The sequence below is a fragment of the Meriones unguiculatus genome, chromosome 17, assembly GCF_030254825.1.
Source record: "Meriones unguiculatus strain TT.TT164.6M chromosome 17, Bangor_MerUng_6.1, whole genome shotgun sequence".
In the NCBI taxonomy this organism is placed as follows: Eukaryota; Metazoa; Chordata; class Mammalia; order Rodentia; family Muridae; genus Meriones; species Meriones unguiculatus.
The window spans coordinates 41,064,654-41,088,835 of record NC_083364.1 but is presented as its reverse complement, the minus strand read 5'-3'; the positions used below and the strand labels follow the sequence as shown (position 1 = coordinate 41,088,835).

The 24,182-nt window shown below is 47.8% G+C and overlaps 1 protein-coding gene and 2 long non-coding RNA genes across 3 annotated transcripts in view; 2 read left to right on the top strand and 1 right to left on the bottom strand.

The window, feature by feature from the left end:
• Positions 1-897: 897 nt before the first annotated feature.
• Gpr156 (G protein-coupled receptor 156) overlaps positions 898-24,182 on the bottom strand; it is a 90,534-nt gene continuing 67,249 nt past the window's right edge. Inside the window, exons 7-10 of the mRNA XM_060370373.1 lie at positions 24,030-24,125; positions 20,799-21,035; positions 10,403-10,561; positions 898-3,945 (exon numbers count right to left, since the gene is read on the bottom strand). Of these exons, the coding sequence (XP_060226356.1) occupies positions 2,653-3,945; positions 10,403-10,561; positions 20,799-21,035; positions 24,030-24,125 (1,785 nt within the window). The 3' untranslated portion in view covers positions 898-2,652. The remainder of the gene's footprint in view (positions 3,946-10,402; positions 10,562-20,798; positions 21,036-24,029; positions 24,126-24,182) is intronic.
• Positions 2,816-4,637, top strand: LOC132648553 (uncharacterized). The gene is made up of 2 exons (XR_009586969.1): positions 2,816-2,954; positions 4,462-4,637. It is a non-coding gene; the product is annotated as an uncharacterized LOC132648553 (long non-coding RNA).
• On the top strand, positions 21,283-24,114 carry LOC132648554 (uncharacterized). Its single transcript, XR_009586970.1, has 3 exons — positions 21,283-22,017; positions 22,410-22,590; positions 23,980-24,114. It is a non-coding gene; the product is annotated as an uncharacterized LOC132648554 (long non-coding RNA).

The window sequence follows — 24,182 nt, the reverse complement described above, 5'->3', positions numbered from 1 at the left end:
GCATGATGTACTGACTTTTCTCCAAGAATGTAACCAAGAACTTGCCAGGAGCAACAGCGCACTCACCCCTCTAAGGATCTTATCACTGACTGGCTGCCTTGGGTAGAAGCTTCCAAAAATCCGTGGGTGAGGAGAAGAGGGGATGGGACACGGGTCTGGAGGCAGTGTTTTTGATAGCGGTGCTTTGCAAATAACGTTTGGACCAGATTATAAATCGGGAACCTTTAACGTTGACATTCCGCCTTTTTTGTTGGGTCTAGCCCGGTTTACAAAGGCATTCCAAGCAAAATGCGTAACTGAAGCCTCCATCACCAAGGCCATAACACGGGCCAGAAAACACCCTTCATGTTCAAACGAAGGACAGTTGGTTCCATTTGGGGATGCTCTGGGAAAGCCAAAGAAAGAATGCACCGTTCGCCTAAACCTTGAAAGGCAAACTATTCACGCAGTGGGTGAGGTGGGGTGGTAGGGGAGAGTCTAGAAAAGGGTGGGGGCTGGGGCAGGGCTGGACTTGGGGGACTGGGGCTCTAGATGCAGAGTGGGGAGGCTGGGGACTTGGTTGTGAGTCCCCAGGGTCAACAGTAAGGAACAGAGGGTTTCTAGCGGCAGCAGACTGTGAGGAGGGCAGCTAAGGAGAAAGCCAGCCTGAGAACCGCACTGGTTGGGAGGAGTCTCTGGGGGTCTTTGCTGTTTCCTCCACCCACTAAAGGGGCTGTTTGGGGGATAAAGACCCACACAGAGATCATCAGAGAGTCTGTTTTACAAATGGAAGCTTGCCAAAAGATGTGCTTGGAACTGTCAGAGCCCAACAGCAGTTCTGTATTTTACCTCCCTCCAGTGGCTTGGTCTCACTCAGGTTCTCCCTTCTCAGTGCAAAACTATCACCATAAAGGAGACTTATTTTGAGGGTCGTTTCTCTTTTATTAAGGTACACGTGGTCATCATACAAACAACACACACGGAAACCACAACCACACACACAGAATAAATTAATGACATCTGTATCGAACGGCAGACGGCAGAAGATGCTGTCCTATCAGCAGGGCCTCCATGGCTAAGCACCTGGAGGTCCAGGAGGCGTCGGCTGACCTGAGAGTCTTCGATGCATCTGTGAGGTGTTTGGTGTCCTAGGCCCCCTCCGAAACCCAAACTCCTTTCACAAAACCCACACACCGGGTGGATGCAGCAGGGCAGTGGGGGCAGGAAGTGACGAGTTGAGCAACAATTGAAGTGGGACCAATAAGCCTTCCCTGCAGCTTTAGGGTCGGCTGATTTCCTGGGGCTCGCTCTTTACCAAGGCCCCGGCTCCCCTGGAACCGCAGGCGTGTCCCAGTAGTGGGAAGAGGCTGGTGAAAAACTTGGTTTTGTCCTCTGGGACTACAGGGTGAATGTATCTTACTAGCTCACTCTGCCTCTGGTTAAGCTGTCTGCCTCCCAGACCTTGCCTGTCATTTCTAGAAGGAGGAATAGAGACATGTGTCCCTCGGGAAGCTCACCACGACGAGTTTCAGCAGTGTATGCAAATTCTCCACTAGTCACTCTCCTCATTAAGGTGTTGGGAAAGTCACCTCGTTTCTCTATGACTCATGGGTCCTAGCTGTAGATGTAAGAGAGCCTATTTGCTGTTGGTATTGCCAAATGCCAAGCCAGACTTGGGTGAAATGTCCACAGCCTTTCTTGTCTTCTTGTCAACCGTGTCTTTCTTTTTGTGGGAGGCAGGGTCTCTATAGCCCTGGTTGTCTTGGAACTCTCGCTGTAGACCAGATTGGCCCAAACTCAGAGATCTGCCTGCCTGCCTCCCCAGGTGAGGGCCTACCATGCCTGGCCCTTCATTCCCTCCTTTCTACTTCCCCATTTTGTTTCTAGGCTTATATATCTTTGGTGGTCGCATAACCACAATAGTACAAAACTACCTTTTGACCAGCAAGTCTTCCTACACAGACTGCTGCTGTGTGTGTAAGCACAACACTGTGCCACTGGGAGGGATCGGGGGATGTGCTCCAGGCACTGCTGAGCCCAGGACAGCAATTTGAGAAGCCTGCGGGCACCTGTTAGGAAGTTATATTGGGGATCTTGGTGAGTGAGCTACCTTGACAGTGCATGGACAAGGAGAAGTGGAGCCGACCTGAGCTGGAAGCTGAACCCTTGCCATAGTGATGCTTACAGCCTTCAGCAGAAAGCAAGCAACCCTTCCTATGAGCCGGAGGGACAGAGGTGTAGGCTCCTCTCTCTACTTGCCTGGGCTGTTCACCGAAAGGCTAGTTTGGTGGATCACAGTGATTGGGTAGAAATCTACTTCTCCGTCTTTTCAGTCCAGCCAGCCAGCCAGCCACTTGGTATACCATCAGTGTTTCATAGGATACAGGCTGAACTGAATGGGCACCTCTATCTGCCCATTTAGCACCTACTCTCTCACTCGGGCTCCTCACATTAATGCTGAGGTAGTGGTGGGATGGGCGATGCCCGTCTTCTTTTCATAGATCAAGAAGTCTTCAGAGAAAGAATGAACACAGCTGAAACACAGTCAGCACTGGTCCTTCAAGGCACGGCGCTCACCTGGTCCTCAAAGACTGAGATCTAGCTCTCCTCCCACGGTTCCTGGTTCTGTGGGACCCAGACTGGCCTCTGTGGCCAGCCCCACCTTGCCGCTTTTCACACTAGTGTGGGCTTCAAGTCATCTTTGAAGTTCACGACGGGCTTGGAGCGTGCCCACAGCTTTTCCCAGGAGGCCAGTCCCGAAGCCATCTCAAGGTCACTGTCTGACGTGTCACTGTCATCAGAGTCCAAAGAGCTCTGGAAACAGATTTCACAGTAGGGCCGGTGGCAGCGGCAGAAGAACTCATCCGAGCTGCTGGAGTCACTGTCAAGGTTGTAGCACCCAGAAGACAAGGAAGGATGGCCGGAGGACACTAGGGTTCGAGATTGATGCTGCCTGGGCAGAGCTGGCGAAGAGGGTAGGCATGGGGCTGTGGGAGCTTGTGCCTGGGCAGAAGCAGAAGGAAAAGTTACATTGCATCCTTCGGTCCCCTGAGGCTCAGTCTGGCCTTGCTTGCTGCCCTCCAGGGTACCCTGTCTCCGGTGAGGATCTGAGAGTGGTGACAGTTTTACAGAGATGGATCTTGGGACCTTGGACCTTGCATTGTGATGGTCCAACTGGGGACTGTCCCTGTTCTGCACAGTCAGCCCACTTTGCACACCAGAAACAGTACTATTTGCCTGATTCCCCACATTGAGGGCCACAGAGCCAGGGATGTGGGAGCGAGCCCGCTGGGCTGCCCGTCTCCTCCTCACCACGTACGGGCTGAAACCCAGCTTAGTTGGGGACAGCTTCTGCGGGCTGCGGGAAGTTGTGCTCTTCCACAGCTGCCGGGAACCAGGTTGTGGGGAAAGGGGAGCCTCGGGGCCCAGGTCCAGCTCTTGTAGGACTTCCTGAAGCTTCTCTCTCACCACTGAACTGACCCGAGGTAGCTTCTCTGGGAGTTCCTTTGAGTTCTGCCCGGGCCTATGGGGCTCATGGACCACTCCATCTGCCACGAAACTCTGGCTGGAGGCCACGGGTCCCTGGTCTCCTCTTTCAGGAGCCTCACTTTGCTCATCCTGGGGTTTCTGGCTGCAACCCCTGTCCAAATGGTCACAAAACTGTTTCAAAGGTGCATTGTTCTTTTGGTCTGGGGAAGGACTAGTGTCCCTTCTAGATGCCGCAGGGCTTTGCATGTGCTGGGAAGCCACTGCGGCACAGAGAGAGTTCTCAGCAGCTGCTCTGACATCATTCTCAGAGGCAGCAGGGTGTTCTGAGGGTCCCTGAACTGCCAGCCCGTGGGCAGAGGCTGCAGCTGGGACAGCCCACTCCGAGGAGTCATAGGCACACTCCGCAGACATCAGCCTCACCAGCTTCTCTTTGGCGTTGCTGACTTGTTCTTGCAGGCTTTCAATTACTGCATTTTTCTGCGGAAGAGAAGCAAGACCATTAACAAAAGATGCCGCTAAGGGTTGTACAAAGCCCTCCGTGGTGGAAAGTGTGACATAGGAGACCCTGGCTTAAATACCAGCTCTTCCAATGTGTTAGTTGGTGGCAGAAAGCTCGGAGGTGGGACTTCCACCAGGTGAAATGATGCATGCCACATCTTTAGCAAAGTAACTGATATGTGATGCCCGGGAAAGGCTGGAAGATGATTGTCACTATGGGCGCCCTATCTCTCGTCTTCCCAGCCCTAGACTGTGTACTACTGTCCTTAAGGGTCAAGGGGGCCTAGCCTCAAGGCTTGCTGGTAGCTGCACATCATCTCAGCTTTTCCAGCCCCAAGAGGGTCAGGTTCCTCTGTAGGACACCAGCCTGAATAGTGTTTGGGATTACCCAGCTCTGGTTTCTCACACTTGTGCAAGCCACAAATAAATCTGAAGCATATCTCTAGGGATGACAAACAAGAATACAAATGTTTTATCTCTTCTCAAACCTCCCAGAAAGTTGGAAGAATTGGGTAAAGAATGGTGGAAATTCCTGGGACAACCATTCATACCGGAGCTAAGAAGAGCCAATGAGAATCTCAATTTGGTTTCAACACTCCCTTGGAAGTGGCAAGGCCTCCTGGTGTGACAGGCCTAAGCAACGAGCTGGCTATTAAAGAATAACTCTTAAAGACGTGTGGGTATCAGCGTTATTGTAGCTTAACATGAAATACAAGCAAGAATGACAGCAGTATTACATTAAAGTAAAAGTCTACGGAACAACAGAGAAAACAATCAACATAACATAGTGATGACTGACAGCCTCCTAGAAGACGTTTATCATCTCTTCATCTATAGAGGGTCAATACAGAATTTATGATGAATATTAAAAAAAAAAAACCCTGAACAGTATGGGTATAAGGAATCCATTTTTAAAATGGGTGGATCATCTCCATAGAAACATCTCAAACACAAGTAGTCAATAAAGATATTAAGAGATGCTTGACATCTTTAGCCATAAGGGAGATACAAAAATCAAAATCACATAGGAATCTACCTTATCCAGTTAGGATGTCTACAATTAAAAATGCTGGCGAGGATGTGGAGTACAGAGAACCACTATGCGGTTTGGTAGGAATGGAGTTAGTACAGCCACTGTGGAAATCAGCATGGAGACTTTTCAAAGAATTAAAAAAATAGAACTACTATATGACCCAACTATCCCAGTCCTGAGCGGACAGATATCCAAAGAAAATGAAGTTGGTATAAAGGGCTATCCTTCAGCTCATGTTTGTTACAGCATGGTCTATGATAGAAGCAGCTGAGGGGCCCACCAACAGATGATTTAATGAAGAAAATAGAATACATACCAAGAGAGTATTATTTAAATATGAAGAAGAATGAAACACTGCCATTTGCAGAAAAATAGGTAGAATTTTAGGGCATCATATTAAGTGAAATACTTCTCCTCATGTGTAGCTACAAAACCAACAATGAGCTAAAAGTAGAAAGGGGACTATCAGGGATTAAGAAGGAAGCGTAGGAGAGGGTGTGGATGGCCGTGATGGATGCGCATTGTACGCGTGCACAGAAATATCCCAGTGCGTCTCATTCGTTACGTGATGAGACGAAAACAGAATTCCTGCAGAAGCTTCAAGCAGATAGCTTGATTAAGTAGCTCTAGAGCGCAGCCCAGAAGAGGAAGGTGGCCGGGGTGGGGAGCAGTCAGGGGGGCTGTGAGGGGTGGGGCAGTTCTCCCATCAAGATGCTGTCCTGCCGCGCAGAAGTTAGTGGACAAACAAGAGGGCCCACAGGTGACAGCTGCAGAAATGTGCCTGTCCCAGTTGTGGGGCAGGAAGTAGGTGTGGGTGTAAGCTAGCCGGTGGTGGGTGTCTGGGCCTGTCTGCACTCCTGCCTTTGTGGAGTGCTTTAGTGAGCTGCCTGGCTTGGGCTGTGTGTCTTCCTTTGGAGAGGTCTATGCTCAAGGCAGAGGGCCAGTGATAAGAGCCTCCTGAGGACTGGATAGCCCGGGGTGGATGAAATGGACCACGGAGAAGATGGCAAGCATTGGGGCTCCAGCAAGGGCTGTTTGGATAACACAATGCCACCCCCGGGGCTGCCTTCCTCTTTAGGGGCCAATGACCAACGCTGGGACACCCCTTTATCATGCCCTGGAAACAAAAGAATGGCCCCTGTCTTACAATAAGAACTAATCCAGCCTGCCCATGCCCTGAGCCGATGCTTGCCTGTCAGATTACAATGCAAAAGTCATCTAGAAATGATTCTTTTTGGTTAGAGACGGGATCTCACATTGTACCCCAGGTGGCCTAAAACTTGCTACAAACCTCAGGTATTCGTGGCAATCCCCCTGCTTTGACATCCCAGGCATTAAGACTACAGCCATGCTGGGGCTGGAGATTAAGGGCTCTAGCTGCTCTTCCAAAGGTCTTGAGTTCAATTCCCAGCAACCACACAGTGGCTCACAACCACCTATACTGCGATCTGGCGCCCTCTTCTGGCATGCAGGTGTACATGCAGATAGAACATTATATACATAATAAATAAATCTTAAAAAAAAAAAAAAGAACTACAGGCATGCACCATGACACCTGATCAGAAATGATCACGCAAGGGGGCAGTGCTTTGAGTAAAACCTTCCAATAGACTTGCAGTAACCGAGGAACCCCCCTGTCCCTGTGTAAAATCGGGAGGCCGTGTTTCCTGGTGTTGGCTCTCCCGGCTTCCCGATGGATTAGTCATCTTTACAATCATCACAGGAGGGGCCAGCTGGTGAAGTGGGTGGGAACTTCCCACCGTCAGGTCTCTCTCTCCCCTCCTGAGGAGTGGTTGGCTTGGCTCTGGTTGGGTGAGTGAAGAGCACTTCGAACAGCTCCTTGTACTATGGTAGGTGTGTCAGGTGTCTCTGAGGACCTCAAAGGGTAACCACAATGACTCCCCAGGAGGGACCTGGCCCCTTTCTTCCTTCCCCGGCACCCACTCCTGAAACTCCCTGCATGGCCTCATGCCAGCCCCAGCCGGCAGGAAAAAGCCAGAGCTGCTGACTGTGCTCTCGGACAGCTCCTTGCGCTGTGACCCTTTAACACAGTTCCTCATATTGTGGTGACCCCTCCCCATATGAAATTATCTTTGTTGCTCCTTCACAACTGTGATTTTGCTGCTATAACTATCTGATATGCAGGGTATCTGATATCTGACGGTGTGTGTGTGTGTGTGTGTGTAGGTTGCAATCCACAGGTTGAGAGACAGTGCTCTGGGGGTAAAACAGGACTCCTCTGGGTATAGGAAAAGCTGAACCTCCAAGTGGGAAGAGCCCCGTTCTGCAAGCTAGGCAAACATCTGAAGCTGGCTGACTGCAGATTCAGAAACGTCAATGTAAATGGTCAATTTCCCTCCTTCCACGGAAGGCGGGGGGGGGGCTCTGTGTTCACCACCGCTCCGTGTTAATTAGAGCCATGGTGTGGGGTCCTGTCATTGGCAGCCCCAAATCTGACCTCCTGCGGCAGCAGCTCTTAAATGAAATTTTAAATCATTATTTTGGTCCCTGGCGGGAAGCAAAATGTCGAAGGCATATTGAAGAGGCCACAGGCCCCAGGAGTCCACATTTTGCTTCTCTAGTACCAGGAAGGAAAGGAGATGGCAGTGTTCTCTGCTGCAGAACATGGAAGGCAGGGTGGTCAGCATAAGGGGACAGCCTGTCCACTGCTGTCATGCACAGTGGGAGGTCAATGGCAGCTGCCGCTGTTAACCCCTTCCAGGGCAAGAGGTCAAGGACAAGTAAAGCTGGTTGTGATGGTACATGCCTATAATCCTAGGACTTGGGGAACACAGGAGGCAGGAGGAGCACAGTTTGATGGTAATCTGGGCTACCAGACACTGTCTCAAAACCCAAACCAACCAACCAAATGAAAGGGTTAGGCTAACTTTGTAACCTATATGTCTTATAAAGCCTATAGTTTTGAGTTTTAGGTCCAGGTTAAGCTAAAGCCTCTTAGTACCTTTCCAGAGAATGAAGGAATGTGACCCTATCTGTGAGGACAGATATAAAAAAAGGCAAGCAAGCAATGACCTTCACTCATCAAAAGAAGGACCAGACCCTTGTCTTTGAGATAGCGTTTCTTAGCAACGAACCTAGACTTCTTCTGAGTAGCTTTTGACCTCCAGCCAAAAGTCCGCAGCCCTAATCTTCAAGGATGAGCTAACCACCCCCACCTTCAATTGTAGCTGCATCCACACTTGGCAGGACTGGCCAAGCTTGAGCACCTAAGACTAACCAATTATCTTACTTGATAGCTTCCTCATCCAATCCTAAATTGCCAAGACTGCAACTTCAAATCTCCTGCAATTTTTCTTTTAAAAACCTAAAGGCCTTTGTCTCCCGGTGCCACTCTCTGCTGACCAGCAGGGGTGACCCATTGTGCAATGGTTAATAAACTTCTTGCTTTTGCAACGAGTCTTGGTCTGGGGGAGTTTCTGGAAGGGCACGATCTTGAACTCCTGAGCTGTGAGACCCCAGGTCTTACACAAACAAGAAGCAAATGAGAAGCTCAGCTGTCAGATCATGGAAACTTCGAAGGGGTTCTGTGAGCTCTTCCCAAACCTTGGCCGGACAGGTACTGTTCCATAAGGATGGGGCAGGACTGGCACCCAGGCTGCAGAGCAAACCATCCCTTGCCTGCTACCCCAGGTCCCCAGGACTGGCTGCTGGCTCTCGGGCCCGTTCTATGGAAGATGCTCAGGTAGAGCCAGCGGAACAGAGGCAGCTTTTTGCTGCTTCTGCATTTGAGCCTGCTGAGGGCTCTCTCCCCACAGACTCGAGGTTTCTTTTGGAAAGAGCACATTCAGCCCTGGCGTGGGAAACAGGAGAGCATGGCAGAAATACAATAAGCTGCTCAAAAGAATTACCATGAGGCTAGGGAGTTCGTTCCAGCCTGTCCGGCCGCCCTAGTTGTTAGCTGACTGTAAATGAAAACCATCCTGCCAGTTCTAGCCAAGTTTCAGGCCTTCTGTTCATCAGGGAAAGCGTTTCTCTAAAGACTTTACAGAGAGCACCAGAGGTGTGGCTGCTCCCCCTGCCAGGTGGAAAGAAATCTGGCTTTGAAATAATGACCAGAACATTTAATATACAGTAAAGAAAGGAGAGGTTTCCTGGTGGATAAAGAAGACCCAAAGGAGAGGGTGCATTGTAGGGGACTAGAGAAGCAGGGCTCAGGGGAACTAGCCAGGTTTGGCCTTTCATCTGGGTGCTTCTTAGGTTTCCCCACACTATTCTCTCATGCTCAGGGCACAGTCCCTCTAACCAAAATAATAACAATTACTATTACTATTACTATTATTATTATTTTGTTTTACCAATAGCACAAACTCAAGTATGTTCTGCGTGTGTGTGTGTGTGTGTGTGTGTGTATAAAACTTGATTTATATAGTGTCAAAATACTTGCTAGTTTGTTCACACGGGCCCCATGCCACCTTCTATGTCTATGGAGCACAGGCCCTGAGTTTTCTTCACACGCTTGACTCAAGCCCACATGATGCTTATCTGGGAGAGGGACCAATTCTGGCTCAAGCACAGACTGAAGAAGGTCTGGGGCACCTAAGCTGCCTGGATGCCGAGACCCTTGTTCACCCTCACCCACATCTGGAAGTACTGAGCAACGAGAAGGTTGACGTCTCCTGTTGGCTGGTGACGTCAGGGAGACCCATCGGATCTTAGACACAATGGCGTGGCTGGATGTAAAGAATGTTCACACAGATCCTGACGTCTACTGGAGCTCAGGGTCTTTCCACTGTTGTTCCCTCTGCATACACCTGGCCAATTGTTCTTCATCATTATCCTTCATCCAGAGTCTTGCCTCACCGTTCTGCTGTGTTCCTTCACCTCTTCCCCCAACCCGTTCATTATTCTCATTCACCATCCTGATTCTCATCACAATTAAAAAAATTTTTGAACTTAGAGTCCCACGTAGCCCAGCCTGGCCTTGAACTCCCTATGTAATAGAGGATGACCTTGAACTCCTGGCCTTCACTTCCCGAGTGCTAGAACCATAGGCAGGTGCCACCGCACCCGGTTTAGTAGTTACGGGGTGAAAGCCAGGACGTTGTGCATGCTGGGTAAGCACTCTCTCCGTCCAGCTGCATCTCCAGAGCTTGCTATCTGTCACCGTCGCTTAGATTAAATGTTCATGCAATCAATAGCCACTTGTTCCACTTGACTGTGAACTCTGTAAGGTCAGGGAGCGAGTCTGCCGTGGTCATCAGCATGTTTGTAGCACAATGACTCGGTCTACGCCTGTCTGCGGTGGGAGCGGGATGGGGAGGGTCACTGGGGTGACGGGGAAAGAAGAATGACGGGGACATGGCAACAGGAACAGGCGTGCGGGGCCGCGAGGGCGTGTGGGACTGTGAGCCTGGAGCTCCTGCTAGGCAAGGTGCCGCTTACTTCTGTGAGGAGCCTCTCCATGCAGCTCTTCTCATCCCTCAAGTGGCAGTTCAGGTCCTCATCAAACTGGCTGCGGAGGCCTTTGCTGGGAGTGCTGAAATATTTGGCCATGCGTCTGATTGTTTGGTTTTCTCCTTCAAACTCCTTCCATTGCTTCAGCTGTGAGCAAGAAGAACACATGTTATTTTTTTAATTACACACCCAGAAACGCTTCCCTCGCTCTTTCTTATAAACACCAAGGAACGACACTGTCACCAACACACAGAAGCACGAGCTCTTTACTCCTTAAAACTCCTATTTACTCCTATTTGCTCTTGAGCGTTCACAGACGGTAGTGACTGAAAACCCGGGAGTGTTAAGGTTTCTTGCTTCTAAAAGGCCCGAGAATAAGACAGAATATGATAGAAAACAACCTCTCTGTTGTCAGAGTGTCAAAGGAGATCATGGCAAAGACATGTCTAGAGCGGCATTCTGAAGCTCCAGCGTGGGAGCTTACCAAACAGCAACTTGTCTGTGAGACTGTTTCTAGCTGTATCCAGCTATTTTTAGTCATTCTTTTTCAGTTGTTGAGAGGTGATGTGTTTTCTGCTATTGAGAGCCCAGTACATGGTTGGAGGCTCTCTAACCCAAATTAATGACCAAAGCGCAAATAAAAACCTTCATCTGTCAATAAAAATAGAATGTCAGGCCTGACACACGGCTGTATTTTCTAACAGGGAAACCCGTAGGAGTGTGACCTTTCCAAGGTCACACATCACTTATGACAGACCCACCCCCCCCAGGCTGTAACCAGGACCACCACATCGTAGAGTCTCATAGAACTGATGAAGAGACAGAATGTTGAGGGGTCCAGAAACTATCACTGGGGAGCCATCTGTGGAGGCATGGTCTGGCTGGAACATTCTCAGATTGCTGGGACACTGTGCCCACCTAGCGAGTGCCAAAGGTGTGAGTGATGGGAGACCACAGTGGTGGAGGTGAAGCCATGTTACCCTCCACAGTCTTGGAACCCAGAGTGGAGCATCTTTGGAGGGCTGTCAAGGACTGGCTGTCAAACACATGCATAAAGCCATGTCAAACCTTGGATTCCTCTCCCCCAAGCCCAGAGACTCATGTGTTAGAATGCTTGGCCCACAGGGAGTGGCACTATTAGGAGGTGTGGCCTTGTTGGAGGAAGTATGTCACTGTGGGGGCGGGCTTTGAGGTCTCCTATGCTCAAGCTCTGCCCAGCGTGGAACAGTCTCCTTCTGCTGCCTGGTCCTCCTGCACCAAGTCTGCCTGCACGCTCTCATGCTTTCCACCATGATGATAATGGACCAAACCTTTCCGACTGTGAGCCAGCCCCAATTAAATGCTTCCTTTTATAAGAGTTGCCTTGGTCATGGTGTCTTGTAAATAAGACAGATGGCAAACAGAAGTTTTTGATGGTGATATTAAGGCTGGGGATGGAAAGACTAGTCTGGATTATTTGTGTGGGCCCAATGTCATTCCGAGAGTCCATATAAGAAAGAAGGAGGAGCTCTGTAGTGGTGGTGTATGCCTTTGATCCCAGCATTCAGGAGGCAGAGGAAGGTAAATCTCAAGGCCAGCCTGGCCTACAGAGTGTTCTAGGAGATAGCCAGGGCTACACAGAGAAACCCTGTCTCAAGAAACAGAGAGAGAGAGAGAGAGTGCTGGAGAAGAGGGCAATGAGAGATGCTGGTATAATGTTCTTGTGGAATGTATATAATTTACCCTTGTTCATTCAAATGCCGATATATCTACCCCACTATCTGGTTTTAATGGGACATTGCATCCTGAGGTTTATTCTAAGCATCACCTGTCTCAAGTTTGTGTAACTATGCCACCATTTGTTCTCTGTATTGTATTGTCAATAAAACAACTAGGCAATGCTGTGCAATGGAGAGAATAGGGTAGGACATCCTGGTCCAGAGGGGAAGAGAAGGAAGTGAGTGGGAGGAGTCGGAGAGGAGAGATCAGTAGGACAGGACTTGGAACCACTAGGAGAGACAAACTCAACCTAAGACATGACTAAAAGCAAGTATAATGTGGGAAATCTGAATGGGAGGAAACTATGCAGGCTTGGAGGTTTAGGATGGAGTAGCTATTGCCCAGCATTGTGCTCTAGGTTAATTAAACAAATCCTAGTCTCTGTGTGGTGATTTGGGTAGACAGCTAGTTTAGGAACAACCGCCGTTTAACTAAAAGATAAATTGATAGTAGATATTAATAACCCACAACAAATGGCACACCAACGTGTGTCAGAATTTACAGTAATCTAGCAAGAACTTACATAGAAAGTAAAAGCATAGAACAGTTTTTTTAGTTCTGTTCCTTAAAAACAAAGCAAAGGCAGTTCCTAAACTAGGAGCTCAGATTCCGGAGTAGACAGACCCCCTGCAGAGCAGCAAGGCCTCCAGCAGACTACAGAAAAACAAAAATTGATACACACAAACCTCAGAGAGGCAGTTTCTTTAGGTAAAGAAAAAAAAAAGTAACTCTTTAACCAAGAAGCTTCTAAAGGCTAGACCTTGCTAGCCAAGGCAGAAAGTGAAATCCCTTTGAGAAGGGGTTCTTGGCCATTCTGAGGAGCGAACATTTGTGGATCTTAACTTCCACAAGGGGTGAAAGTGAGGAAGGGGTCAGGATCCAGTGAGGGAGGCAAAAAAAATACCTCTCCCTGGAAGCGGAAGCAAGAGACAGACTGAGAAGACTCAGACATCTGAATTGGTAACACCTAAAATGCAAGCTGGGTCTAAGAAAGTACAGTCCCTCCAGAAAGGTTTTGAGATTAAAAAAAGATAATTTTCTATGTTGAAAATGGAGGAAGACAAAATGACACAGTGCTTCTGGATACCATTTGAGTTTGTCTCTCTTTACATACAAATAATTTTTTCACAGATGATTTCAGTTTTGTATATCCTCTTTGGGAAAGATCAAGATAAGACAGACTTGGAGCAAGAAGAGACTGAGAAAATAGATGGTAAATTAAAGGCCATAGAACAGAGGTTGGGGGAACCTTTGAATCAAAATAAAGAGCCTTCAGAGCAATCCAATCTGGTACTTAAAATAACACCAAAAGAGGTGGTTCCAGATGAGAACAGTCCACAGAAGCTCGAAGATACTGCAAAATGGCAGTCTATCGTGATGCTGGAGAGGAAGTCTTCAGCTTCAGGCCACTTGGTCAGACTGGATATTGTATGTGTATTCTTAAGGTTCAATTAGATGAAGGTCTATATGCTAAAGTAGAAATGCAGATCCTGTTTAGTGTTGTCTTGGAACAAGGCCATACAGTGGCTGGTGTGCTCCATTTTACAGGGTTTGGAGAACTGAAATACATGCACCACACCATAGATTCATATTCAGAATTCCACTGGGCTTTTGCCTTAAATTCTGGAGAGCATGATCCATTTGTTAGAGATGGTGAATATTTTGGTGATGCCTTTGCAAATTGGGGCTGATGGTGCTTCAGCATGTATATCCATTGGAATTCAACAATATTTTAGACATGACATGAAACCTGTTACAGATATAACTTATAATCCTATGGTCAAACAATTATGAAAATATCTAACAGTAATTTTAAAAAAAGATGGTCATAAAACAGAAGGGAAATATAATATCTCCCAAAATAGATTAAATAACGATTTATCATTTTTAAAATGTTTAAATGAGGTAGGTAGCACATGTGCTAAGACACAGTGGAATTTAGAAAGGACTGCTGAATTAGAGCAGTATATAAAAGTCTTTATTCCAAAATGGAAACCAGGGAATGTGTTACACTGGAAAGAGGTTTTGTGTATGTTCATACAGGAGAAGAGAAATTATGTGTTCCATCAAAACTAATAAAAATAAGATATGACAGAGGAAGACCACCAGAAGATCCTGGCTACACACAAGAGGAGAGGATTCAAGAAGGCTAAACAGAACAGGTAAAATAAATTCCTGATCCATTCACATGGGAACAGCTCTAAAATTGAGACATAAAAAAATGTCTCCAGTCAAAACTTCAGCAATATATGGCCAGAAAATCCTTGGCTACAATAACCTCAAAATTTATTATGCCATTCTTTTAATTGGCATAGATAAAAATGGTTTACAGTTTAGTTTCATCCTGCACATCCCATACATTTATAATGTATAATGCTTGTGAGAAATTATATATTTGCGGAACAAAAGGACCACACACCGGGGACTCTGGATCAAACCTGACAGAATTCATCTTTCCAACATGCTGAGATATTGACATATCTGTTCCAGCATCTTGCATGTTCCAGCATTCTGCTTGTTCCTGCCTCAACTGCTTCAATTGCTGTTTCTCATCAAAGCCTGCTCCCAAGAGAGCTTTGAAGAAAGCTGATCTCAAGTGGTCCAGCATTTTAGACTGTTCCAAACAGTACTTTTATTAAACCTGAAATTTCTCAACATTCAAAGACTGGGCCACAAATATTAATGTTTGCTTAATTAACCATTTTTTCCCAATTTCCTTTGGGCCCCCAACAGGATTTCTGCATGTCCAAAAAGTCAGCTGGAAAAAATTCATGAGAATGATGTCCAATTTCCTTTAGAGGGGGTTGGGTAGGTTTTTGGTTGTTTTCTGGGGCCATCAATGTTTATTGTCATTGGGAGATGGTTATAAATTATTAATGGTCTTATTCAGAGAGAACACAAGGTTAGACTCAGGGATTTTTCTCTTTTCCTTTTTCTTTTTTTTATCATTCTTAGATAAGGAGAAAAGGGGTTGAAAAGAAAGAAAGGGGACTACAGAGATATCTTATAGGAATAATAAGACAAAAGGTAGATTATTGAATCTATTCAAGGCTTTATTTGTTATTCTCAAATAAGGTTATTTTTAACTCTGGTATAGGATTTTGTATATTGATGCAAAAATAAGTCTATTTTTAATACATTGGTAAACTTTAGTATATTGATACAAATTCAAGGTTACTTCCAATACTTTTAAACTGCTATCACAAACTGTTTAGAGTATGATGTAATGCAAGTTAATTGGTAATCAGCTCATAGTCATGTTAGACACCAATCTAATTTATCACAGGCGTATACATCCTAGGTTTAACAGATAGATATGATTACATAAAGATAGGTAAGTCTTCAAAAACTTCAAAGACTTACAGAATATGGCATTTAAAAATGTCTTTATTATTTTAAAGATTCTTTGACAGTGAGACAGGTCATCTCCTGGTAATGCCCCAACTACCTCGAAGATGATGAGCATCGAAGAACCTCCATATGGAGATGGCTTCAAATATGGCAAATGAGCCATCCAAGCAAAAAGAAAATGCCCTCATTTCACGACAGGCATAATTCTTCCAAAAATGGGCAAGCTTAAATGCAGGACAAGTTGACTGCTGAACTCTGCCATGACAGGGTAAACAAGTCCCTAAATAGTTGCTGCTTCGCATATATGTCTGTCAAATGTTCTGGGCCAGAAGGCTGAGGATGATGCTCCAATATCATAGTTTTGGGTGATTGTTCAGGCAGTAAACTGTCTCTGTTAATTTTTTTTAATTTTTGGAAGCTGCTAACATGAACTTCCTATTTACTCAAGTAACTAATTTTATTCCTTCTCAAGTCTCTGGTGGGATTGAAGACCAAATAGTTACAGTTCCACAATTAAGTTTAAGTTGTTTAGAATTTAAGAAAATGTTTGCATATAAGTAATACCAATAACGATAAAAGTTAATTTAGGTATAGAACTCTAAACTTGTCAAGGTACGATAATTAGATACTTTCTCCTAAGTTGCTAAATACACATGGACTGGACATTGCACATGTAAATCTTACCTAATAGTTTTCATAACTGTTTTATAATTATTATTGTATTGAAAGAAAAGAAGCCTTTTATTGGACTTAAAGGGGGAAATGTTGGTATAATATTCTTGTGGAATGTATACAATTTACCCTTGTTCATTCAAATGCTGATTTCTCTACCCCACTATCTGGTTTTAATGGGACATTGCATCCTGAGGTTTATTCTAAGCATCACCTGTCTCAAGTTTGTGTAACTATGCCACCATTTGTTCTCTGTATTGTCAATAAAACAACTAGGCAATGCTGTGCAATGGAGAGAATAGGGTAGGACATTCTGCTCCAGAGGGGAAGAGAAGGAAGTGAGTGGGAGGAGAGACGAGATCAGTAGGACAGGACTTGGAACCAGTAGGAGAGACAAACTCAACCTAAGACATGACTAAAAGCAAGTATAATGTGGGAAATCTGAATGGGAGGAAACTATACAGGCTTGGAGGTTTAGGATGGGGTAACTATTGCCCAGCATTTTGCTCTAGGTTAATCAAACAAATCCTAGTCTCTGTGTGGTGATTTGGGTAGACAGCTAGTTTAGGAACAACCGCCGTTTAACTAAAAGATAAATTGATAGTAGATATTAATATTCAACAACAGAGAAGAAGGGACTGCCATGAAGGTGCCCCACTGTTGGGTCAGGAAAGAGAGGAAGAGGCATGATCTAAAGGAGGCCTCTGGAAGCTGGGAAAATTAAAAAATGGATTCTCCCCTCCTCTGAAGAAAAACCGCAGATCTATGAACACCTTGATTTTAGTCAAATGAGACCCATTTTGGATATCTGCCCTCCGGATAATACATTTGTTTTGTTTAAAGCCTTTGGTGATTGTTACAGCAGCCACAGGAACTGGTACCAGTGGGAATCCATGCCTCATTGATAACAGGCCACACCATGCTCCCGGAAGCTCCAGAAGTTGCCTCTCTAGCCTTGACTTCTCAACTTATTTCTATTTCAAAATCAGCAAAGAAAGGCTGGAGAGATGGCTCTGGCCGCTCCTCCAGAGTACCCCAATGTGGTTCCCAGCACCCACGTGGTAGCTCACAACTCTCTGTAACTCCAGTTCCAAGGGATCTGGTATCCTCTCTTGGCCTCCGTGGGTACCAAGAATGCACATAGTGCAAAGACTTACATGCAGGCAACACACCCATACACATTAAAAAATAAATAAATAAAAATAAAATTAATTTTAAAGTAGCAAAGAGTGGGCAGGCAAGATGGCAAGGGAAGGGTGCTTGCCAGTTGGCCTGGGGGGTCCAATCCCAGGAACCCCCCTTAGTGGAAGGAGAGAACCAACTGCTGCTAGAGGCTGTCTGACCTCCACCCATGCCCCATGACACGCACACACGAAACACTTTTTAAAATGTAACAAAAGGGCAAGAGGAAAGTCTGATGTTCCTCCCGTGGAACTCCTCCCACGTTTGGGAGTTCATTCTTATTCTCTGTCCTCTCTCTGCCCCTCTGCTTGCTGCTTTTGTCTCTAGACTGACCTCCAACGTGCATTTGTGGTGAAAGTGCAGCTTCCAAAGCACACATACTTTAATTCCTCCTATGTTTGCCCTCCACCAGGTTTAAAGATGGGAGGGGCCCCGGGCTTCACCGCCTCTCCTTAGCAACTAAGATGTGACCAAAGGATATCTGAATAAATGAAGGAAGCCTTTCTTGACAGCTCTCCAGGCTTGTGGGCACCAGGTAAAGTGTGTTTTAAACGCTGGGCTGGAGGTGAAACTGTCCTCGGAATTTAGCCTTTCGGAGTGGACCGGGAAGGGGGAGGGGGCGGGGGCACGGGTTACACTCAGGTCACAGAGGCAAAGGCTGGGCTGATGTCTGGCGATGACCTCAGCGCTTGGCAGGAGATACACCCAGGCATTTCCTGGCAGCCTGAGTCCAGGCTTCTCGGGTCCCTTGCCTTACAGTGGCATCGCCCTGCTCTCCAGCGCCGCCTGGAGAGCCTTCGGGGTCACAGCGGGTCTGAAGGCCTCAGCGAGCCCGGGCCTCTCCTTCCTGCCCCCGCCCCCGCCCCTCCCCCAGCTCCCCACCCCCTTTCCTAAAGTGCTCAGCTGCGTCTGGACCCTGGGGACTCCGTGCGAGTCTCGCCGGGAAAGCCGGCTTCTGAGCCGGAGGAGAAATCAATTTAGGGGTTTTTCTCTGATGAAAAAGAACTTAGTCCCTAAATCTAAAACACTCTAGGATATGGTTTAGTCTCATATCCACGGTCAGTTCAGGAGGAAAAAGCGAGAGAGAGAGGGAGAGAGAGAGAAACAGAAGACGAGGGGTAAAAAAAAGAAAAGAAGCCCAAGAAAACCAGGAGGAAAAGGGCTGAGGCAGGGGAGACACAGGTTGCCCGCCCATCCACCACATCCCGGGACTCAAAAGCAGTCCGGCTCCCACTCCCTTCTCTGCGCAGCTGGGAACTGTAGGTGAATTCTGGGGAGGCAGAAGTCAGCCTGCTGGTCACAGCTGCAGGGATTCAAAAGCCCCGAGGAAGCAGAAGTCTCGAGGCTGGGGCTCAGGATGCAAAGGGGTTAGAGCAGGGAGCAGAAATACAGACTAGGACCGTCCAGGCAGGTTGTGAATCCTCTGCATTTTCAGAGGGTGTGCTGCTCGCATCGGAAAGCCTTTCCTTCAAAATTCCCTGGCAAATAGTTCTCCCTCTCCCTCTTCCCCCCCACTCCTCCCTCCTCTGCTCTTTCCGAGACCTCTGTCTGCTGTGAACTCTGTCCCTAGATCTTTTCTTTATTTATTTTTTATATTTAGTCTCTTATTTTCATCTGTCTTTTGTTTGCCTATTAGCTCAATATTTTGCAGTGGCCAAATTGCCTATTCAATGCTTCGTTTCAACCTAACATCATTTTTTCCCTTATCCTTATTCAATATTTCATCATCTAAGACCAGAGTCCTGGCTTTGTGGTTTGCTTTTTGTTGAAAAGAGGCAATGTCCTTGGACTCCTATTGACCAAGCAAAATAAATACCTTGGAACATTTTCTACTGCAGAAGAAGGCATCATCACCAAACCTTCTTTGTTTTCTTTGGTACCTGTGGGTTTTCCCTTAGGGTCCTGTCCTCCTGAATGTATGCCATGACACAGAAGGAGCTATAGTCTCTTAATGTAATGAATATATTTTATAGATCACAAGCTGACAGCCATCACACCAGATGTTACATATAGCCAAGGCAGAAAGAAGAGGAAAGGGATATGCCAACAGTGTTTATCATTTTTCACCCTCAGGACAGTATGAAGTCTCTCGGAGCCCTTCAGGAAACCTCTAGTGTCCTAAATGCTGTTACAGGGGCACCCCTATCTATACCGGAGGCTGACAGAGCAAATGCTGAGTTCTTTCACAGGCGAACAAGAAGGGAAAGGAGTTGCAAAAAAGGCTAGGTTTCCAAAAGTTTCTCCTTTCCTCCGCATCTCCCAGCGAGGAGGAACCCGCCCCCCCCAGCTCTTCCCACACCCCAGACAATGAGCCTCCACTCCCTACAACAATAAGATGCTGCAAAAGTTCCTCCAGCTTGTGGCACAAAAGCTGCACCAGCCTTACACGCTCACTTTGATTTCCCCTTGTTTGTATATTCGGTTGAGTGTTTTGTTGAGAGTTAGTGAGCAGAAAGGAGACGGAAGTGCCTGTGTGTCACACCGTGGGCGTCCTAAAGTTGACTGTAACCTTCTATCAGTACAGTGGAGGGAGCCTTTAGGGGATGAGAATGAGGGCTAGCCTCAAGGGGAGGAAGGGCAGAGCACAAGGGAAGAAGGAAGCGTGCAGTGGCTAAATCATTAACATGATGGATGAGGCCCTGCAGCCCATCAGCTCGGAAAAGAATGGCCAGAGCTCTCCTCCTGGGCTCAAGGATCCTTTCACCTCTCTCTCTGCCAGGATGTTGTTTCTGCTTCCATCGTCTTCCTCCTTTATTTGATATTTGATTTTATTCTTAACAGCAGTAACAGGAAGTACATTTTAATTGCTCCCTTTTGAAAAAAGAATAAGAATAAGAAGAAGAAGAAGAAGAAGAAGAAGATGATGATGATTCTGTGTTTCCTTCCAGTAGGAGGAAGGGAAAAGCTCCCTTTGTAGCTGAGAGTAACCTGGTTCTCAAGCCTCCATCTCCCAGGCATTCAGAATACTGGCGCATGCTGCCAGCCCACCTAGGAAACCTGTTCCCAGTCATGAAGTTCTGAGCAGACATTTCTCTGTGAACCTGAAACTAAAAGACTCTCCTCTTCAAATTTAGCCTGGGCTACACAGTAAGTTCCAGAGCTATGTAGTGAGACAAACAAAACAAAACTAGTGAGAGAGAGAGAGAGAAAAAAAAAGCATCTCAAGGACTGAAAGGGCTCAGAAGAGGAGTGGAGCAGAATGGGAGCTGGGCAGGAAACAGGGTTCAGGTCACCTGTAGAAACAGGCTCCAGCTGGTGGCCTTCTTTGGCCTGTCTGGAGAGCAGGGCTGCCCTCTCCTAGGCACTGAGGAGGTCCAGAGGGGGTCCCAGCTCCTCCTCTGACCACCATAATTGCAAGGAAAAGTGTCAGCCGAAAATAAAATGACCCTGTGAAGAACCCTGCCGAGTCCTCTGGTCATACCTGGGGCAGGAAGACACAGCAGTTCACGGTGGTTGTACAAACGAAGATCCCTCCAGATGTGAGTCCAAAGACCAGATTGGGCCAGGAGTGCAAGTATCTGGTGACCACGAAAAGCAGCCCAGCGGTGAGCAGCAGGAGGTTGACTCCGACCATGATGGTCAGGGACTGGTTCACTGGAGGAGAGCTGACGTGGTTGGTCAGGCCAGCCAGGTAAGCACCATACAGCAGCAGCAGGCCCTGCAGGAGGAGCAGGGGCCAGAAGCACAGAAAAGAGGGACCATGGTCAAAGGGGTAGGGTTGGGGCCAGGGTCCTCACCGGTAACGCTGGGCTGATTGTATCTGCCTAAAGATTTGCTGTAAGCATCAGCTATGACACAAGGAACCAGGAGATAGCTCCTTACACCTGCGGCTTTGGAATATTATCACTTCCCGTCCTTCACGAGGAGAGTGAGCTTATAGGAGTTCCACAGACAGGGCAGTGGGCACTAGGTGTCTGTGTGTGTAAGGGGTGTGCTACTTAGCCATTAAGACTTGGCAGTGAGTGAGCGAGTTGAGTCTCTCGTGGGCACTGAAAGTGACCCACGGTCTGCTTGCCCGGGCCTGTGCTACTATGGTAGGGCAGTGCCAGAGGGAGGGGAGTTGTTTGTTTTCCCAGGGCACTCAAAGGCACCATCTGCTTGCCAAGCTCTGCACCTGCAAGGCGGCATCTGCCAGGAGGAACGCTGCTTTCTATTCCACACAAAGAACTCCATAGGCTGCCGGTGGCTCTGTGCAGGGGGGACGGGGGGGGGTGAGCGGTTCCTAGGAGGTGAAAGATGGAAAAAGAGGAGGACAAAGGCAGCCTGGGACCCCGAGGGGAGGCACAGGCAGCAAGCGCTACATCTGAACTGCTTGGTGACATCCCCTGCCTCTACCAGGAACCCGGGCCCTGGCTCTTTCCTCTCTTCACAGACATAAACCTGTCCTCCTGGTTCTCGCTTGTGCCAGGGAGAAAATTGACGTGGTGCCCGACAGTGCTGCTTTTTCCAGAGGCAGCTGCATCTATACAGAGGTCAGAGCTTTCATCAGCAACGCTTGGTGCACAGATTCTGCACGCACTGGCCTTTCTGACTTGCTCAGAGCACTATGCTGCGAACCATTGCTACCAAGGACATTCACGGCCAGGCATGATGGGTGACCAGGCATCCCACACTGGTGAGGCCGAGGCGGGAGCGTTGCTGTGAGTTTGAAGCCAATTCGGGGTACACAGTGAGACCCTGTGCTGGCTAGTCTTATGTCAACTTGACATACAAGCTAGAGCTATCTTGAAGGAGGGGACCCCTCGATTGAGAACATGCCTCTAAAAGATCCGGCCGTAAGGCAGTTTCTTACTTAGTGATGGATGGGGGAGGTGCCCAGTGCACTGTGGGTGATGCCATCCCTGAGCTGGTGGCCCTGGGTTCTAAGAAAGCAGGATGAGCAAGCCAGTAAGCAGCCTCCCTCCACAGCTCCTGCATCAGGTCCTGCCTCCAGGTTCCTGCCCTGTTTGAGTTCCTGTCCTGACTTCAATGCTGAACAGCAATATGGAAGTGTAAGCCAAATAAACCCTTTCCTCCCCAACTTGCTTTTCAGTCACGGTGTTTCGTCACAGTGGTGGAAACCCCGAGGACCGACCCTGACTCAAAACAACAATGGCAATTAACAACACAAAGGCAACAGCAGCAGGAGTGGCAGGCCTGGCTGATAGGGAGAGTGGAGGAAGCAAGCCGCGTCCCGTCTATAACTGGAATGGATAGGTGCCACTGGGTATGAGGTAAGGCTGGGAGCCGAGGGGATTCAGGAGAATAGGGAAAGCCAGGCCAGGCGTCCTGTTGACTCTAAGATCACGTGACCCGGCCAACTCCACCTCCAACATCCAAGGGATGACTTTTGAAGCTTTGGCTCTCCTGGAGGGGAAGGAATCAGTGTACGGAGGTGCTCCTGATACCCAGTGTTCCAAACGGGGGTGGAGGCGCAAACGCAGTCACCTTGGGATCTTCACTGAGTGGGACACAAGGAGAGGCCTGTGGGGCCTGACTCATGGCTAACTGGTGCATCCAGCACTTGGAGCATTAGTAGTTTTATCAAAGGTGCCTAAAATTCGTTCTGTTGACTCTGAAAATGTTGTCTCTGATTTTAATGGAACAGTTTGATTCCAGTCAGATTCTTGACAACAAGGGAAACGGTTTTAAGGGAAGCCATTATACCCGTGGGTACTACTGCTTGAGGGTGTCACACCTGAGTTCTGTTTATCATCTAAGTTTGGTCAGCAAGGGTGAGGGTCAGCTGCTGGCTGGCAGGGGCCCAGAGGAGTTGGCTCAGCTAGTCCTTTATCCACATCACTGATAGTGAAAAAAAAAAAAAGTGCGACGGGCATTCGCAGAAGGCGAGGGGGGAAAATGTAGGGCGGCAGGGGGCAGGGTGGGGAGGGGAGGTGGAGGATCAGCTCTGGGATCTAAGAACCAAGGTGACCTGATGCTTCCAGAACTGCCCAGGGCCAGAGTCAGAACCAGAATAATAATAAGATGTAATATTCTGGAGCCCTTGCTAAGGGCAGGGGTGGCTGGGAACTCTGGTGTGTGAATTCTAAGCAGCTAAGAGATGCTCTCAGGGGCTGTCATCACTGTACCTAGTTGATGGGGTGATGGCTCTGAGAGAGAAGATGAGGTTGATATTCAGCTAGGAGGGGCCCGGGCAGAATTCAGCGCCATTCTGTAGCCCAGGGAGGTTTGCTTCCTAATCCTTCCAGGATACAAGGGAGCAGAGGCTGTTTGCTTCCTGAATTCTTCTTAAAAAGAATATATGTATATATATGCCAATTACAATGGCTCTTGCTGTGAGTCCAAGTCCAGCCTGGCTTACACAGTCATTAAGATCCATGAGGATTACATAGCAAGACCCTCAAAAAACAAACAACCTCCCTCCCAGGCCACCTTCCCCAGACAGAAAAACAGACCATAATATGAGGGAACCTGAATTCCCTGTGATTTGTGGGTAGACTGAATGAGGGTGCATGAGGAACTGTCGGTGTAAACCCCCCCACCAATATAAACAGTAGAGAAACAAAAGGTTCACAGCTCTGGGATTTCTGTCTCACCCCACGTTGGCTCTGAGGCTCACCATCCATGAATGTACCTCACCAATTCCCTAATTCTCTTTCCAGATCCATTTTGCTGGAGACAGACTGTAACCCAAGGAGATGTGGTTACCAACCTTGCATCCCAAAACCAGGGCGATCCAGACATCCGGGTACCGTGAAGCACAAAAGTGTGTGTTGGTCAAAGAGCAGGACACATCTCTCCCTGTCACCTGCGAGGGACACAGGGTCAGAGCCAAGGGCATTCAAGTTCTGGGACCTCACACAGC